The sequence below is a fragment of the Leguminivora glycinivorella genome, chromosome 17 (assembly GCF_023078275.1).
Source record: "Leguminivora glycinivorella isolate SPB_JAAS2020 chromosome 17, LegGlyc_1.1, whole genome shotgun sequence".
In the NCBI taxonomy this organism is placed as follows: Eukaryota; Metazoa; Arthropoda; class Insecta; order Lepidoptera; family Tortricidae; genus Leguminivora; species Leguminivora glycinivorella.
In genome coordinates, this window is record NC_062987.1 from 358,714 (window position 1) to 376,586 (window position 17,873).

Consider the following 17,873-nt stretch of genomic DNA (forward strand, 5'->3'; position numbering starts at 1 on the left):
GATGTGGTCACGTTATTAGATTCTTACTGCATGTTAAAAGTTAAAACAATCACTGACTGATACTTAAAAAGTCAGAAAATGTTGTTTTCGACTAGAATGACGTGATGCACAGATAATCTATGGATTAACATGACTGTGTTGTTTTCGCCTGATTACGTAAAAATAGGTATACTTTCAAAATGTTTTTTTGCTGTGTTCATCTTATTTCGGTTAATTGGACAATCAAATAAGACAGAATTTTTAAAAGGGTGAAGTAGCCTATTTTACCTGATTAATTTCTTACAGAAGACCGTAGCCAAATAGAACTTGACCCTACTCATAGTATTGTGTTCCTGCCGGTGAGGAAGGCTGCCAGAGGTAACGAAGGTGCGGTGTGCTGGTGACGGAAGGACCTACGTACGAGTATTATTTAATCTGTGGTATTACGGAACTAATTTGTTCCGTCTATTGCAGCAATAGCCTCCTCAGAGTACTGTCTGGGAACTACGACTGCCCCATAATTAAATACTGGGTGGAAGTTGCCATCGGCAAGGCTAAGTAAGAGTGTGTGTGTGTGTGTGTGTGTGTGTGTGTGTGTGTGTGTGTGTAATGTGTGTGGGTTTTCTTGTGAGTGTGTATGATAATTATTATGAATCTACTAACATAGTTTGTAAGTTAAAATTGTTACTAATATATTCTATGGATCAGTGGTCTGCAATAAATGTTTTTTATTTTTTTTTATTTATTTTTTTTATTATTTTTTTTTTATTGTCCTTTGAGTCGTCGACAACCCGAATCCTCCTTACAACTTGTACACTCGTTTGGGAATGGAATCACAAGGAATGTACAAGTTTCTAATGGGTTGACAACGCGCATTTAATACTCTTTAAGATGCAGGTCAAAGGTGTTATTAAAATTTTTTAATTATTTATTTTATGGATATTGAATGTTGAGGTAAGAAAGCGATGTAAAATGATAATAATGGAACGATAATAAACGAGTAAGTCACAATACCTCTGGCCTGTATATGAGGAACTGCGTGCCGTCTTTATACAGCCGTACGGACTGCAAGGGTCTGCTGTCTAAAGTCCAGGAACATGTCAGTTCCCAGCCAGCATTCTCCTTCCAGAGTCCAAACATGTTCACGACGACATCTCCGTATGTGACACCTGTAATACAAATTATAAATTTGGATGAAACTTTGAAATAATATAACCTAACCACAAAATTAAAATTTTGAAAAAACCCCCGACCGCGACATAGTAGACCGATTTTCATGAAACATGGCTAAGAACACTCCCGACTAACTCAGCTTTCAGACAAAAAAACTAAATCTAAATCGGTTCATCCGTTCGGAAGTTACGATGCCACAGACAGAACAGAAGACACACACACAGACAGACAGACAGACAAACAGACAGACAGACATACACGTCAAATTTATAACACCCCGTCGTTTTTGCGTCGGGGGTTAAAAACTACCGTGAGACACTGACATATCAAACATGTAAAATCGTTACGGAGCGAAACATGTCGAGCGATCTTCGACAATTTTACGTGAGTTACCCAATTTTACTAGTTTAATATGTTGGATAAAACTCCTGTCTTTAATCACCTATTGATTATACAATATCTGGGCGACCGAGCTTCGCTCGGTTCTGTTTCGTATCCTTGACATGTGTCGCCATCTAGTTCAAAAATGAATAGTACCTACATCGAGCGAAAGAATTCTCAGCCTTAACAACACAACTACTCCACACGAGATGGCGCGCGATTCGCCACAAAAACTCAGTGTATTTTTCTATTCATTTTAGCCTTGACCTGTGTCGCCATCTAGTGTTTGCAATAAATAGTACTTACATCGACCGAAAGAATTCTATCTTAACAGTACAACTACTGCACACGAGATTGCGCGCGAAGAAAAACACATGAAAACTCGAAAAGTCGCGTTTTCCGGGACCTAAGGATAAGTTAGACCGATTTTTCACCCCCAAAAACCCCCATATAACAAATTTCAGCGAAATCGTTAGAGCGATTAATTTCCGAGATCGTCAGTATAAATAAATATATAAATAAATAAATATACAAGAATTGCTCGTTTAAAGATATAAGATTTTGCAATCAGTTAGGGGGCTATGAGGATCATTTCTGTTAACAAATGGTAGGTATAGCTCATAATGTAGGAAGAACAGGCGACATTTAACTATTTAAAATTAAATGATTCAAACTAGTTATATCAACCTGGCAAACAAGTCTGGTCGCGCGATCGTGCTTGCCTGCCTGAACATGACACAGAAATGATTAAGAATAAATATTCTATTTTACAACTTTTCTTATTCATAATTACTTTGGATTTAAATTATTTTGGCTGCAAGTAGTCATAGTTACAATGTTTATTTATCTGTTGAAATCATTCATCATGACCAATATTATATTCGTTCAATACAGAATTCTAAATTATAATAAATAAATAAATTGCATAACTTTTAAAATCATACGTTACATTTTCCAAATAACTTCTATAAACAGCTTCGGTTCTTCTGTAAACCTAAATGATAGTCATAAAATTTTGGGAGGTAAAAAGTTAAGTATAGTAAGCTATTTATTCTTTCTTAGCTACTTACGCAAACTATATTTACAATATGAGAAAGGCAAATAAAGTACATAGTTGAGACACGAGACCTTTTGTTTATCCATGCTAATATTATAGATTTATTTTAATTAATAAATATTATAGATGGGAAAGTGTGTGTGTCTGTTTGTTTGTCCGTCTTTTACGGCAAAACGGAGCGACGAATTGACGTGATTTTTTAAATGGAGATAGTTGAAGGGATGGAGAGGGACATAGGCTACTTGTTGTCCCTTTCTAACGCGAGCGAAGCCGCGGGCAAAAGCTAGTTCTGCTATTAACTATATGGGAATTAGTCGACCAACGGTCCCACTGTGGATTGAACAAATTAATTATGTAAATACGCGGTCAGGATACCACTACGATCCAAAAGGACGTATGTATATCTTAGTTCCATAACGCTCTTCGCCCTTTATATTATAAGGTAAATAACAGGTCAGTGCAGTGAAAACACGGCTACCAGCACGAAGGTTTAAAGAAGAACAACATCTATTGCAAAGCTGTAAGAGTTTTAGCGGACGATGTATAAAATTGTTTGCTAAAACAGATAGGCTTCAAGCACAATGTGTACTTCAATTTCAATCTAATAATGTACGTAGATATCTGCAATTAATAATCGTAAAACCCTGGTTTTATGAGGATCGTTTCATTACAAGGTAACGTTAAAGGTTGAACATGTACTAAATATAAACTAGGTAGATATATACCTTGTTCATTTCGGTTAGGTACTTACCATTTGCAGCTATGCCTTATTTTACTCCGAAATTATCAAATAAAAGACCAGATTAAGGACGTCTGCTCTGGCTCAGTCGGTGGTGACCCTTTCTGCTAAGCCGTGGTCCTGAGTTCGAATCCCGGTAAGGGCATTTATATTTGTTCCTGAGTCATGGCTGTTTTCTACGTATGTATTTATAAGTATGTACATCGTCGCTTAGCACCCGTAGTTTGTTTTTGTTTAGTTTGTTTTTGTTTAGTTTGGAGCTAAGTTGATTTGTGTAAGGTGTCCCCAATATATTTATTTATTTATAAGGCTGATACAAACTGACTGCAAACAGACTAACTTAGATGGAACACGACGTGGTAAGTGGATTTATTTTAAGCACAGGCAATGCAGTTTTCAAAAATCAAGCAAACTGAATGTTTGCCACAACTAACTGACAAGCTTTAGTTAACCCTTTAACTCGCAGTGTCAAGTATACTTAACACGAGATTCAAAAAATTATTGCAACGTAATTTTCACTTTATTTCAGTACTTTTATGAATAAAATAATAGTGTAAACCCTAACGTATCTTCGACAAGTGAAATCATTGCCCAGGCGCATATATTTCGAAAGTTATTGTCAGGATCACGAAGTGACAGCAATCAGCCTTGGGACACTAGAAAATTATAAATTTCTAAAAAATATTTATAACAAAGATATTTATTTACACACCATTACAATGTGTTATTAGGTATATTTTCTTTATGTTATTATATATTTCTAACAATATAGACGCCCAATGAACACTAGACAGAGCTACAAATATGCGTGTTAAGTATGCTTAGCTTTGCGAGATTCTTAGAAATGTACTTATTGGTACGCATGTTAAGTATACTTAGCATTGCGCCACTATGAACAAAGTAGATTATTGTTAGGCTGTTAAGTAATTTTAACATTGCGAAGATAAAGTTACCATGAGTGAAGACGTATCATATATACATTTTTATGTTTGTCTCGATATAATCTATATATTTGTAATGTGTTTTATATATTGACACTGTGCGTGGGTGTTTTTTGAATGATGCATGTGTTTTTGTCTGGTTTTTGACCTTATAGCAAAATAAAATGGGGAATTGAAGAACTTCTGGAGTTCGAGCCTCTAGAGTAACACCCCCTTATCTGGCAGCAATAATGAAGAAGAGCATATAAATCAATCTGACATTTCAATTGCGAGATCAGATAAGATACCATACCATAATTATGTTCTTAAAGGACTAAATTTAGTTCAGATGATGAAGTCAAGCACCTTGTCTCCTCTTTTTCTCAGGTGAAAAAACGACTTTAACCCTGTAATTTGAGAACTACCCTAATAAATCTCATTGCCAGTGTTTAAATGATCAACTTTTCTATCACTACGAACACTTTCTGCCGACAAAGACCAAGAACATAAACACTCAAAGCGATTTTACTGACACTCTTTTTCAGTGACAGAATACGAGGCAGACATCAATGTTTCCCGAAAAACAAAACAAAGAAATGAGGCTTTTAAAGTTTTTTGTATTTGTACGTGCTGGCGTATCTGATATTTTCAATGTTTCACTGAATGGTTGCTGTATCGGAAACAAGCCGCTGCTACGGAAAATACCATGCCCCTAAAGAAATTTAGATTACAACTAGCAGTCATAATCATCCTTGACCTATCGTGGTTTATGGCATCAACTAATCTCAATGATTGGTATAAGCATTAACTTTTAGAAAACCAGACTAGACTTTATTGGGATTCATTCGGTTTCCTTAAAATGTTTTTTGTTCAGCGTAAAGCGACCAGCTAATATCAAATGATTATGTCTCCGCGACTTCCAGATTCAAATAAATTCGCACGTTCTTACCGCTAGGCTTTACCGATATTACAACTAGCAATTAAGCTGATAAAACACAGGGCTAAGCCTAACCAATTGCATTTGTTAGAAAGGCAAACGGTAGTTCCTAGACTTTCAAGAAAGGCACATTCAGGAAACCGAACTAATCCCAACTAGCCCTAGTTTACCGTCTGGAGTGGAAGCACAGGCATTCGCTTTCATGAAACTAGTGTCTACGCCAAAACCTGTGATTGGTTGCCAAAAACGGACTCCAGGCTTTCAAGAGCCGTGGCAAAATGCTGGAATAATGCAAAAAAGACACGAGTTTTATGATTTATAGTTCAGAAGGTACGATGGTACATGACGTGACTCTTGCTGGTGTATATCTTTTACGGTACATGTAGGTATTGCAAAGTTGGGAAAAAAAACATTTAGGGTTCAAATTGCAAATTAAGATTATGCCTCGTATCAAACCAAGGTAAGTTGACAGCTCTTTTGATGGCACAAACTCCACAAGTGTCATTTACACGTCAAACTTCAATGAAATTATGACGGTTACTTCACCCTTGAACATGTGGAGCTATCAAAACTACTGCCAACTTAGCTTAGTCTGACTCTGGAAGTGAATATAAATTGTATTTCGACGTTTTAAGTTACTCCATAAATACTTTTAACATAAAAACTCATTTTTTTTTAAATTTGTTATCTCTCTAATCCGTTCGCAATGTCAAGAATACTGAACATTGGTTATCAAAAGTTATTTGCTGAAAGTTGGGCAATGTCAAGTATTCTTAGCATATGTTTTCTAAAACATAACACACAAAATATTTTTTTTATTATTTTTCTGTGGTTCATATTACCCCTAAGAACTCATTTATGTGCTTGAAACCAGAAAAAAATAGAAAAAAATTTTTGAGCGTTAAAGGGTTAACATGATGGTATCTATTCAGCAACCATTATTTAAGTCAAATTCTATTTAAGCTGAATTTGATACTGCTGTTGCATTGCCCCATCATCATAGCGTCTGTCATAAAACTCATAAATTTAAAATAAATAAGATGAATTATTTATCATCATCATCCTCCTAGCGTTATCCCGGTATTTGCCACGGCTCATGGGAGCCTGGGGTCCGCTTTGACAACTAATCCCAAGATTTGGCGTAGGCACTAGTTTTTACGAAAGCGACTGCCATCTGACCTTCCAACCCGAAGGGTAACTAAGCCTTATTGGAATTAGTCCGGTTTCCTCACGATGTTTTTGTTCACCAAAAAGCGACTGGCAAATATCAAATGCACATACCTAACATAATTTTAAATTTAAGGAAAAATTGAAAAATTCACACCTCCGGCAGGACTCGAACCTGCGACCTCTGGCCTTGCCGGGGCCATCGCGCTTCCAACTGCGCCACGGAGCGCGATGGCCCCGGCAAGGCCCAGAGGTCGCAGGTTCGAGTCCTGCTGGGGGTGTGAATTTTTCAATTTTTCCTTTAATTTAAAATTATGTAATATCGCTCGCAGACGTTTCTGCATGATAAAAAACAAATGCACATACCTAAGTTCAGAAAAAACTCATTGGTACGAGCCGGGTTCGAAGCCGCGACCTCTAGGCCACCCAGCGCTACCGTTATTGATAATAATTTTTAATATTTGTATTAAAGATTCACCTTGCACAAATTAATATAGAGTATTGTCTTCGGTTACCGCGATAGTTACTCATGAAATAAAACTATGGAAACGGATTAAATCGCGTATAATGAATTTAAAATTCATCCCGACGTTTCGAACTCTTTACAGCGTTCGTGGTGGCTGCGGAAAAACGCAAAAACGGGTGACTGAGGAAAAATTACAATGTGCAAAAGCTACCCACATACAAGAAATATTAACGAACCATGACCACAAATAATATATTTTTAAGGCAGGTTCACAGTTCACACACTATTTATAAAGCTAGTTATACAATATTCAAAAAATTTAGCATTACTATGTTAAAAATAATTAACTAATTAATCTACACAAAATTGACAAAAACAAACTGCAAATGTCCCACACCATACAACACAAATGCCTCACAGCCTTCGTCGTGCTTGTTCCATTATCAGATGTACTACTGGATCCCAAGCCGGTGGTAAAGTAAAGCCATCTTCTCTATTAAAGTTTGGATATTTCTTGATCTCAATGGCCTCGCGCAACATTCTGGGTATATATCGCTTCTCCTTAGCAAGAACCAGAGGCTTGTCAAACTTTATAGCATGATTGACTTTATCCATGACATGTTCAGAGACTGCAGACCTTTGCCGACGGTGCTTGACATCCGCTTTGTGTTCCTTCACCCGTGTGGAAATACTTAGTTTCGTCTGTCCCACATATGACAGGCCGCACTCACAGTCTAGCCTCTACACTCCCGCACTTTGTAGAGGAGTTTGACATTTCACAGGCCTTAGGAATTGGGACATCTTCTTAGGCTTGAAATAAGTTTTAATAGAAGCCCGTTTCAAGAAATACAATTCATTATACGCGATTTAATCCGTTTTTATACTTTTATTTCATAAATTAATATAGGCCAAGCAACGGAAAGTATAGAGGAAAATTCTAGAACATATTTTTTTTAATTCGTTTAATTAGTGATTTTGAAGTTTATGGGACATCCAAAGCCAAAAGGAAAAGGGGTGATAGCACACTCAATGAAGCCTATCTCACGGGAAATAATTCGTGTATAGGCGAATTTTGGCATAGTTGTAGGGAATGGTGTTCTAATCCACATACTCAAAGTACTGATGGGTAGGGGAGGAGCTAACGGGTGGAGGGGGGTGTAAAGGTCCCTTTTTTTAGTTTTTCGCGAATAACTCTTAAACTGTGGCACATAGCAAAAAATGTTCTGAAACACAAGTAATCTTCATAAAATTCTCTACAAAAAAGTCTTATACACTTTTTGTCTGGGACCAATCGTTCATGAGATATGGAAGGGAAAAGATGGACAATAAAGGAATAAACTCATTTGTTTATGAACAATACGTTTATTCTTATAGAGACGCGGTAGCGTGTCAAGCCAGGTTCAAGTAACAAAAGTAGCAAGCAGCACCGTGTGTAATATTACACGAACCGTTTGGAGCCACATTTGACCCCCTTCTAACTCAAAAACTATTTCACATAAACGTGTTATAATGCAACGTAAAAAGAAACCAACGCGCGTAGTAAAAGTATGAGCTATAAGCGCTCCTCAATAAGCCCGGTACTAGCAGCCCGCCTTAGTGCGTTTTCACATTATCCGATCCGATATCGGATGTCGGAAGGATTTCAAAGGCAAAAATCCAAGACGGCGCCTTAAATGTACGGGATATCGGTCCTACTTCCGATATCGGATCGGATAATGTGAAAACGCACTTACCCCGCGCGCGCGCGCAGCCCTTTATAAGCCACCACGCGGCCGGCGCTCGCTCACCTCAGTCGTCCTCAAAACGTCGCCGTAAGACCGCCCCACAAGGATGGGACGCGACCAGATACAGCCCTCACAGCGCCCAGCGCGGAAGGGGCTACTCACACCCTAGCAGGGGTGTTGAACGACATTACAGCAGCGCTCGCTTAGTTTGTCTCGCGCAGCGATCCGATCACATTGTAGCTGACTTGACGAGCAAAGCATCACGACCGCCCTGTATTGCTTTGATGGGATAAATTCATAAATAAAATTCCTAACTATCTTCCGTCTCTACTTCGATGGGAGCTCCGTTAGTGCATTCTCCCGAGCATACACAAGAGACACTGGAGCAGGCAATTCCTGCTTTTCGGCAGCCGCATCGCACCCCACACCCAGTCTTGCATCGGCAAAATATAGTTTTGAGAATGGAGTCAGGTGCCACTGGGTACAAATATTTTGTATTTTAACGTACAATTTATTTACCACCTACTGAATGGGGATGAACTAGAAGAGGCGATGGCATATTAAAGCCAGTGACAACCAACGACCCAGTGGCACCTGACTCCATTCTCAAAACTATATTTTGCCGATGCAAGACTGGGTGTGGGGTGCGATGCGGCTGCCGAAAAGCAGGAATTGCCTGCTCCAGTTGTCTCTGGTGCAGGGATGTAACAGAGGTCTGCTTCTGCTTCCGTTTCTGCGGAACTTCCGTTTCGTTTTACACATCCGCTTCTGTTCCGGTTCTGTTATTTTTCAAACGGAAGTTATAGCGGATGTCGTAACCTAATAGCGCGACGGTGGGACATGAGCGGCGTACATCAAAGACCAACAGGTCTATACCTGTCATTCGCTCATATCTCCGCTTGCCACGTGCTGCGATACTAAACATCAATCGCTTCATTCCATTGCGCGCCAATATTTGTCCTGTCCACCTAGTTCTGTAGCGAGTAGATAGCTATCATATTAATTGGATTTTACCTTAACGAAAATGTTATGGTTTACGAGATGTTCGGCGAGATTCGTAGACCGCTCAAAATGGCGGACGATACAAAATGGTAGACGACACGCTGACAATGGCCGCGGAAGTGGAAGTACCGAAATTACCTCACCGCGGACCATAAACTGAGATAAATTAGGCCGTATTACTGCCCGTTTACATCACAATTCGCTTTTATTTTTAAATTTAGACGAATTAGAGACGGAACGTGGCAGCGTATCTCATTAAATTGGACTGTTGACTAGTTTATGACGAACGCTCGAAGCCCGCCCTCCGTTAAATAAAATGTTTGTTGAAATTGAAACGTTAATTAATACAAATTCTTGTGTTAACTTTCGTGAGACATACGCCGTGTCTTGCGTGGGCGACGGTCGCGCGACCGTCGCGCGACCGTCGCCGTCGCGTCCCATACTTCCATATCGATAAGGTTTGATTTCGTATGCGTCGCATAGCCGTCGCGCGACCATCGCGCGACAGTCGCCCACGCATGCCACGGCGATATTCAAATATTTACGGATGTTCCACTCGCGTTAATATATCGCGTTTGGCGCGTTTTTACCTTTCAAAAGAGTCTTGAAAAACGAAAAGATGAAATTAAAAAAAACTCCGGCTTCAACAAAATACATTTTAACTGATCGTGCAAATAAGCGTTATAAATACAATACAATACAAATATTCTTTATTGCTCATCAATATAACAAGATGAAATAAAAAAATTAAGCACGTAACTTTAACTATGGTAGACAGCAGGCAGTCTTATCGCTCAGCTAAAGAGCGATCTCTTTCAGACAACCTTTGCTCTACCCAAAGGGTCATACTTAACTAAATAAGAGTTTGCCATAAAGGTTTATTGTTTACATAAATAATAATGTATTTTCAACTCCATTTAGTTTGACGGTTAATGTTTTAAGTACTAAATAAACAATACTGGTACCTAAATACATTATAATATTTTATATATTCATAAAAGTATGATCATAATCAAAATTTGTACCTTCTGTTTCACACTTTAGAAATGAAATCTAGTGTACTAATTTCAACTTTCTAACTTATTGAGTTTTGCTTTTGTGTTGATGAATCGGTCAATATTTAGGTAAATATATAATAGACCGAAAAATTTAATAAGTACTTACTTACTTTGTTGGCGCGACGACCCAAAATGAGTCTTGGTTTCAAGGCTCAAACACAAGAGCACGCCACTTTACAAGGAGCACGCCACTTATTTACGCGGTCAAGAGCGACCTCTCGCCAGCCCTCGTTGACGCCGAGCTCACGGAGATCTGCCTCCACTCTATCTGCCCAACGATATTTAGGATGGCCAACAGGACAGGTTAAATAAATACAATTTTTTTTGCCTGAAATCATAAAATTTGTTGTTTATGAGAAAGTAAAAATATTAATAATATTGTTACCGTTGGCGTAGGGATGTGACGACCCCATCGCCCACTGGTTTAACCAGTGCAATCAGTCAACGCAGGGCAGCTTGTGGCGAGCTGTTGGGGAACAGCGACCCCACGTACCCGAGTGCTCCTGGGGAGTTCTGTTACCCGTAAGGCGGGTGGGTGGAACAGTACTCTCTACCTCTGGCTTGCCTTGGCTGGCCGTCCAGAGTGGAGTCGTTAGGGCTATATGCTCCAGGGGTGGAAGTGAAAATTTGCATAAGACGCGAGTTGGTACAGTGGCTTGACAGCCACTGGGCAGAAAGCGGTGTACCTCTCGACACCCTTGAGTTCTCACACCGGTGTTGCCCTTGAGCCATCTTGGATGTCGCTTTTTGTGGCGGCCCATCTTGTGGGGACAAGTCACCGTCTGCGGGAAATAAAATTGGATACCGTTTTATTAGGCAGGCGTCCGGTTTTTTATCCCATAGCCCAGTATTTAGTCCATCACTTTCATCAAAATAGCCCAGTTCATTTTAAATTCCATTAACTCTCAAATAGTCCTTACACCGTACCCTGGTGGGTGCTGCCTCTGCGTGTGTCCCATGATACGGGCAAGGGCAACATCCGCTCGGTGTACCCCTTACATTTCATTAAAGTGTCAAAAGGGCCTCTACGCGTTGGCTTCGGCCCCGCGCACGCCTCCCAAAGGTCCGGAACACCATTGTTCCGTGATTGGAAAGACATACAAATTTGTTACCGTAATTTGGGGTGAGTTGGGCCAAAACTGATATTCAAACCTCGATAAAAATTTATTTTTACATGCAAACTAAATGGTGTATATAATTATTGTTCCGACGTTTGTATTTTAGTTGTATTTTTATTTTGTGCTGTTAAATTTCATAACTTTGATTATTAACAATTAATCACGCCGCACCTTTTGTTTACCCCGTAATCACGCGTAAGATTGTTTGTTTGTATTTTTTATTATGAATATTACTATGTAGCTTCATTTAAATTTAAAAAAATATATTATTTCTGTAGCAGTAACTTTAAAATCTCATCTCACCCACAATTCGTCTCTTCTCTCCCCATTTATAACCCAACTTCTCCCACGAACCATTCTTAACCTAAATTACGGTACGTCAAAAGGAGTAAAGCTTTGATTTTAACAATCATTTCCGTTCGTTGAACCCAAGGCAATTTACTCTCGTTTAATCAAGCAACGTTATTCCTATTAATACGTATTTATAATCCTTAAAGAAACAGTACATTTGACCCCAGTTTTTATAATATTGCCTCGGATTAAAGAAAGAAAGTATTTTTTGCTTAAACATGGTTAATGCATACAGATTTTCAAAGTAATCACTAATCAAATTCAAAGTAGTAATTAAGAATTTCACCACCCCCTTTCTTCCCGTGGGTGTCGTAGAGGTCGACTGTGGGATATGGGTTAAATTGTGGCGTAGGCGAGAGGCTGGCAACCTGTCACTGCAATGACACAATTTGGATTTCTTTCAACCCCTTTTTGCCACGAGTGGCACTAAAACTTAGTAGTTCATATGCTCTGCTTACCCCTTAACGGGATACAGGCGTGATTATTTATGTATGTATGTTATTTATATTTAATAATGCAAACATTGTAAAACATTGAGAAAATGGACCAGTTAGTTACATTTGTCCCCCAGTCGAGATTTGCCCCGCTGTACCTTATCAATTTAGGCAGAATAATCAATACTGTAGAAATGTATTTACATGTTTATTTAGGTTTGTGATCATAAAACGATTCCTAGATTTAGATTTAGATTTAGATTTCTTTATTTCATGATAAAAATTACACTATAAATTTGTTACATGCCAAAGTTATGTTTATCTTCTCATCATGATCGTCAAAAATTACATTATGAATTGAAAATAATAAAATGAATAGTTTCTCCCAATAAGGATCGTCATTTACAAAGAGAAATACACAAAGCACAATAAAATTAACAAATGAAATAAAATCCGAAATGAAATACACAAAGCACAATAAAATTAACAAATGAAATAAAATCCGAAGTCAGTGTAATCAAATGCATGCTATCACAAATTCAATTCCATGTACTCATTTACAGAGTACAGAGCAGACCTCGGAGGAAATATAGACTGGAGTAGCCTGCATGTTGCGTCTACGTACAAATAATTCTGCCAAGATTCGCGGGAGGTGAGGAAATAACACATGTAAAGGAGTACTCACAAATGCAAAAAATATTATTGTCAATACACACGCACATTATGATAAAAAAATAACACATGCTCATTATGATGATCAATGTCTCATTACGATGTCAATATTATTATATGCTCTATTCTAATTGAAATTAGGTTAATTCTTACAAAATATATAAATGAAGTCTCGTGGGGAGTGCGTCTTTTTATGAATAAATTGATACATAAATATCGACCCTATTGTAAACCACATTAGGTAACTTCTTAAACAGCAAAAAATCGAAGTCTCGTGGGGAGTGTTCGTGACGTAATTTCTACCCACCAACAAATTTCAAATCGATTGCATTCGATCACATAAATCGATATTCGATGACGTATGACAAAAATATTATCATTTAGATAATAAAAACAGTAATATAACAATATTAAAATTACTTACAAATGGAATATTATGCCATCTTTTTGCAAACTTGAGGTATTTGAGCGCTTATCACAAGTGTTCACAGCACACGCAGGCATTTTTAATTACCAGTGATATGTGTCGTGGCGATTCTGTGAATGAGCATGAATCGATTGTGAAATTGTATTTACGTGACTTTATGAACATTTGTTCAAGTTTTTTGGCAGAGGGGTAAGTAACTGAAAGGCTACTCCAGTCTATATTTCCTCCGAGGAGCAGACCTATCTCCATTTATTTTTTTAGCATAAGCGATATAGTTTCAATTAAAAAGTTGGGATGACTCCTATTAATTGAAACGTGTTCTGAATTCTAAACGGGTATATTTTGTTTGAAATGAAAGACAGGCAAACAGATTTAACAGATCAACAGTCAAAGGTCCTAAAATGTAAATACTAGTAGTAAATACATACATAAATGTATGAGTACACGTTTACAGCAAACTCTTATTTAATTGTATTGTTCTATTGTTTAACCCCCAGTAGGCCTAGCACATGATGGCCGCGGGAGTATGTCGCCGCGAGATAGATGCCACGTCTTCTTCTAACTGTATTAATGACATAAGGACGGGTAGTCTATCTCGCGGCGACATACTCCCGCGGCCGTCATGTGCTAGGCCTACAGGCTGACATATTCTCGCAGGTGGAACCGAAACTTCTAGCCACTGCTACTCGGTATTTGGAGTCGATCTCTACTCCCACAAGTATTATAATATAGACATGGCATTTAAGAATATTATTATGTATTAGAGATATAAGTTTATTTGATATACCTAATGTAAGCGACATGTAATAATTTGTTATGTTTAAGCAGTGTATTATGTCTAGCTTCTAAATTCAATTCTATGTGTAGTTGTATAGTCCTGTGTTGTATTCTTTACCTGTAACCTATAACTCACATGTTTGGTTTATCTGTTAGTGTAGGTTGGTTCATAATAGGGTGTAGGTTGGTTTTTAAAATTCATTGAAATAAGAGATTACAATATATTCATGATATTAATGAATCGAGACACAGTCAAGCTTATTTCAGATTGGATGTCATGTTTTTGTTGTTTTCTTCACATCCAACATGTATTGGAAAATCACTTGACTTCTAGAAAAAAATGTGATAATTCGCAAATTATGCACAGTTCCGCCATCTTTTGGGTTTTGGTCTGTCAACGAACGACTAACAGTGCACATCTCTCGACATTTTTTCATTACCATTTTTCGCGCCGTTCAGTAAAAGTGCTACTGACAAACATTAGGTCAACTAGAATCAGTGTGGTGTATCAGGAGAGGCCAGGAGACCGTCAAGCGGCAGAATCGACTTACCCTACTTTCTAGCGAGCGACAAAGGACAGCCAGAATCTAGCCCGAGGTCTTCAACGGTGACCAGCGATTCAGTCCCACCATCGGCGGGTCGAGAGGTAATCTTCGCGTTACACTTTTTCACGCCGTGGCTTGCGTGGGCGACGGTCGCGCGATGGTCGCGCGACGGCGATGCGATGCATAAGAAATCAAACCTTATCGATATGGAAGTATGAGACGCGACGGCGACGGTCGCGCGACCGTCGCCCACGCAAGACACGGCGTCACACTTAGTCCATTTATATAGCAACACAATTTTCGTAATATACCTCTACTTTCTTCCCTAACTGACTCCCTAAATCTTAACTCCCTGTCGTCCCCCAATTTTCTCGAATTTCTACAGTACAGTTTGGTTTTAGTTTAAACTAAACAATTCGCATTTTGAGTTGAACCATCACGAGCGCTCGAACCGCAGTCCCTTTTATAAGCGCGCCGCCCCTAAGTCGCTTTAATAAGCTCAATTGGCGGTCGTGTGTCACTTAATACTTTAATGTAGCGTATTTGGGACATCACTTGCTCGAGCTTATGAGAACGCGCATACGCGACGAGTTGAATTATAATGTGACGTGGCGCCGCGGGATAAATAACTCGTGTCTGAAGACAATTTAAAGATAAACGGGTTATTTTATAACGTATTTACGAGTAGAAAGGTGTATTTCACGGTTCACACGTGTTCGCACTTCTACTTAAGTGAAATTATTTTTTAACCCTCGACGCAAAAACGACGGGGTCTCTGTCTGTTTGTCTGTCTGTCTGTCTGTTTCTCTGTCTGTCTGTCTGTGTGTGTGTCTGTCTGTGGCATCGTAGCTCCCGAATGGATGAACCGATTTCGATTTAGGTTTTTTTTTTGTTTGAAAGCTGAGTTAGTCGGGAGTGTTCTTAGGCATGTTTCATAAAAGTCGGTTCATATGTCGCGGTCGGGGGTTATTTTAATTTTCGTTTATATCAATGACTGCTCTAGTATGACAAACTTTATCGCATCGGTGCGTCCTTCCTTATCATACAAATTATAGTGCGAAAAGGACGCCCTGACGTGATAAGCTTTATCACGCGAGCGTGTTTTTCCGCCAAACTTAATATGTCCATTTAGGTCGTTTGATTCTGAACGCGATTTTTGTAGGTATTCAGTAAATCAGGCTATTAAAAAGTTAAGTGTTTTGAATGATTCACGGTTATTTTCATTAGACTTATATTGACCGGGATATAGACCGTGATTTGCTTTTTGATTTTTGTCGAGCTCCCGATATTTCCACGCAGTTGCATGCATCATGATCACGGAAAACTGACGAAGGCGGGTGGATGTCAAAGTTGCGTAGACAGCGCGCGACCTACCCTCCTTCGCGCGCGGCGGTTGCGTTCACTTTCAGCGTTACCACTGGTCGCATTCACATTCGATGGTCTGTCCAAACACACTACACTCACAGTGTCACTACGTTTGTTCAATTCTGACTTCACCGGTTTTGGCATCCACCCGCCTCCGTCAGTTTTCCGTTATCATGATGCATGCAACTGCGTCGAAATATCGGGAGCTTAGCAAAAATCAAAAAGGTAATCGCGGTCTATATCCCGGTCAATATAAGTCTTATTAAAAAGTTCTTAAATAGTCAATGAATAATGTTTACCTGGTATAAATATGACTTATGAGAATAGCAGAGATAAACTTGAAAAAATATTTAACAATAATTAAATGTCGTTGCTTATTTTTAATAAGCTTCAGCCTCCGTGTAATTAAGCCGCTAAATTACTGTTATTCAGTCTACAAAAAGAGACCGTTTCTGTATCCAAAAACATTTCTACAATCAAAAGCATGACATCTACAGGGATATCGATATCATCATAAATTGTAGAACAATCTTGATCACGGGTATGTGACGTCATCGCGGCATTACTTTTCAATACAATATTTATGCCTGGTAGCCAGTTGCTCACCAGAAATACATATAATTTCATACAGTTGAAGAAAATAAAGAGGTACTAGTAATAGTCCTAAGATAACAAACTGACTCTTCCTACAATAAAGCAAAAAAAAAATGACAGTGACTAGTACTCAAAGTCGAATAATATTTAGTTGTCATTTTCTAATGTAACGCAATATCCCTTTTAACTACATAGGGTTTTCAAAAATCAAATAATTATCTTATCTCTGATAGCACATTTAAAGGGACGTCAAGTGGTACCCACCCAACCCCGATAGCTGCTCCGTAACGATGCGAACCAAACCGACTAGAGCTGTACTAAATATATTCTGTGCTAGAGCTCAAATCGCCCGATCGGGACAGGTAGTGCGTTTTCACATTATACGATCCGATATCGGTACATCCTTTATAAAAAATTTCACAGGCAAAAATATTATAATATGGGATATCGGTCCTACATTCAATATTGGATCGGATAATGTGAAAATGTACTTCAGACTAAGAGCCCAGGGCCGCCAGACCTTCCTAATTTTAACAAGGATGAAACTTTGGTTAACGTTAGAAAATACTATGAGGAATGATAATCATCATTTCCTGACCATTTCGATCTCTCTTGCTCTAAGTGCTCAACCATTGAGGGTACTCTTAATGAACGTTTTGTAAGTACTCAAAGGTTATTTTTAACTTAGCATTTGACTTCAATTGAGCTTAATTAAAATCGCAACTGTCCTCTTAAGAAAGTTGAAACGACAATTACTGATTTCCATGTTAATGGATGGAACACTCCGCTCCGTAAGTACCTACTTATTAATTTGTTTAATGATTTAACATTGTAATGTAAATTGTAAAATCCTTGTAAATTGTAAACAAATGGTTTTATTCTGTTCAAGAATACTTAAATAGACGATAAGTTTTAAAATACTGTAAGATTATTTTAATAATTTATTTTACTTTTCATTAGAAATAGTAAATAAACGATTATAGTTTT

At 38.4% G+C, this 17,873-nt stretch overlaps 1 protein-coding gene across 2 annotated transcripts in view; it reads right to left on the minus strand.

Annotated features, from left to right (window-relative positions):
* The window catches only part of LOC125235085, a 37,891-nt gene that overhangs the window by 4,401 nt on the left and 15,617 nt on the right, over positions 1–17,873 (minus strand). For both annotated transcript variants that reach the window (XM_048141514.1, XM_048141515.1), the window contains exon 2: positions 994–1,148. In XM_048141514.1, coding sequence (XP_047997471.1) covers positions 994–1,148 — 155 coding nt within the window. The remainder of the gene's footprint in view (positions 1–993; positions 1,149–17,873) is intronic.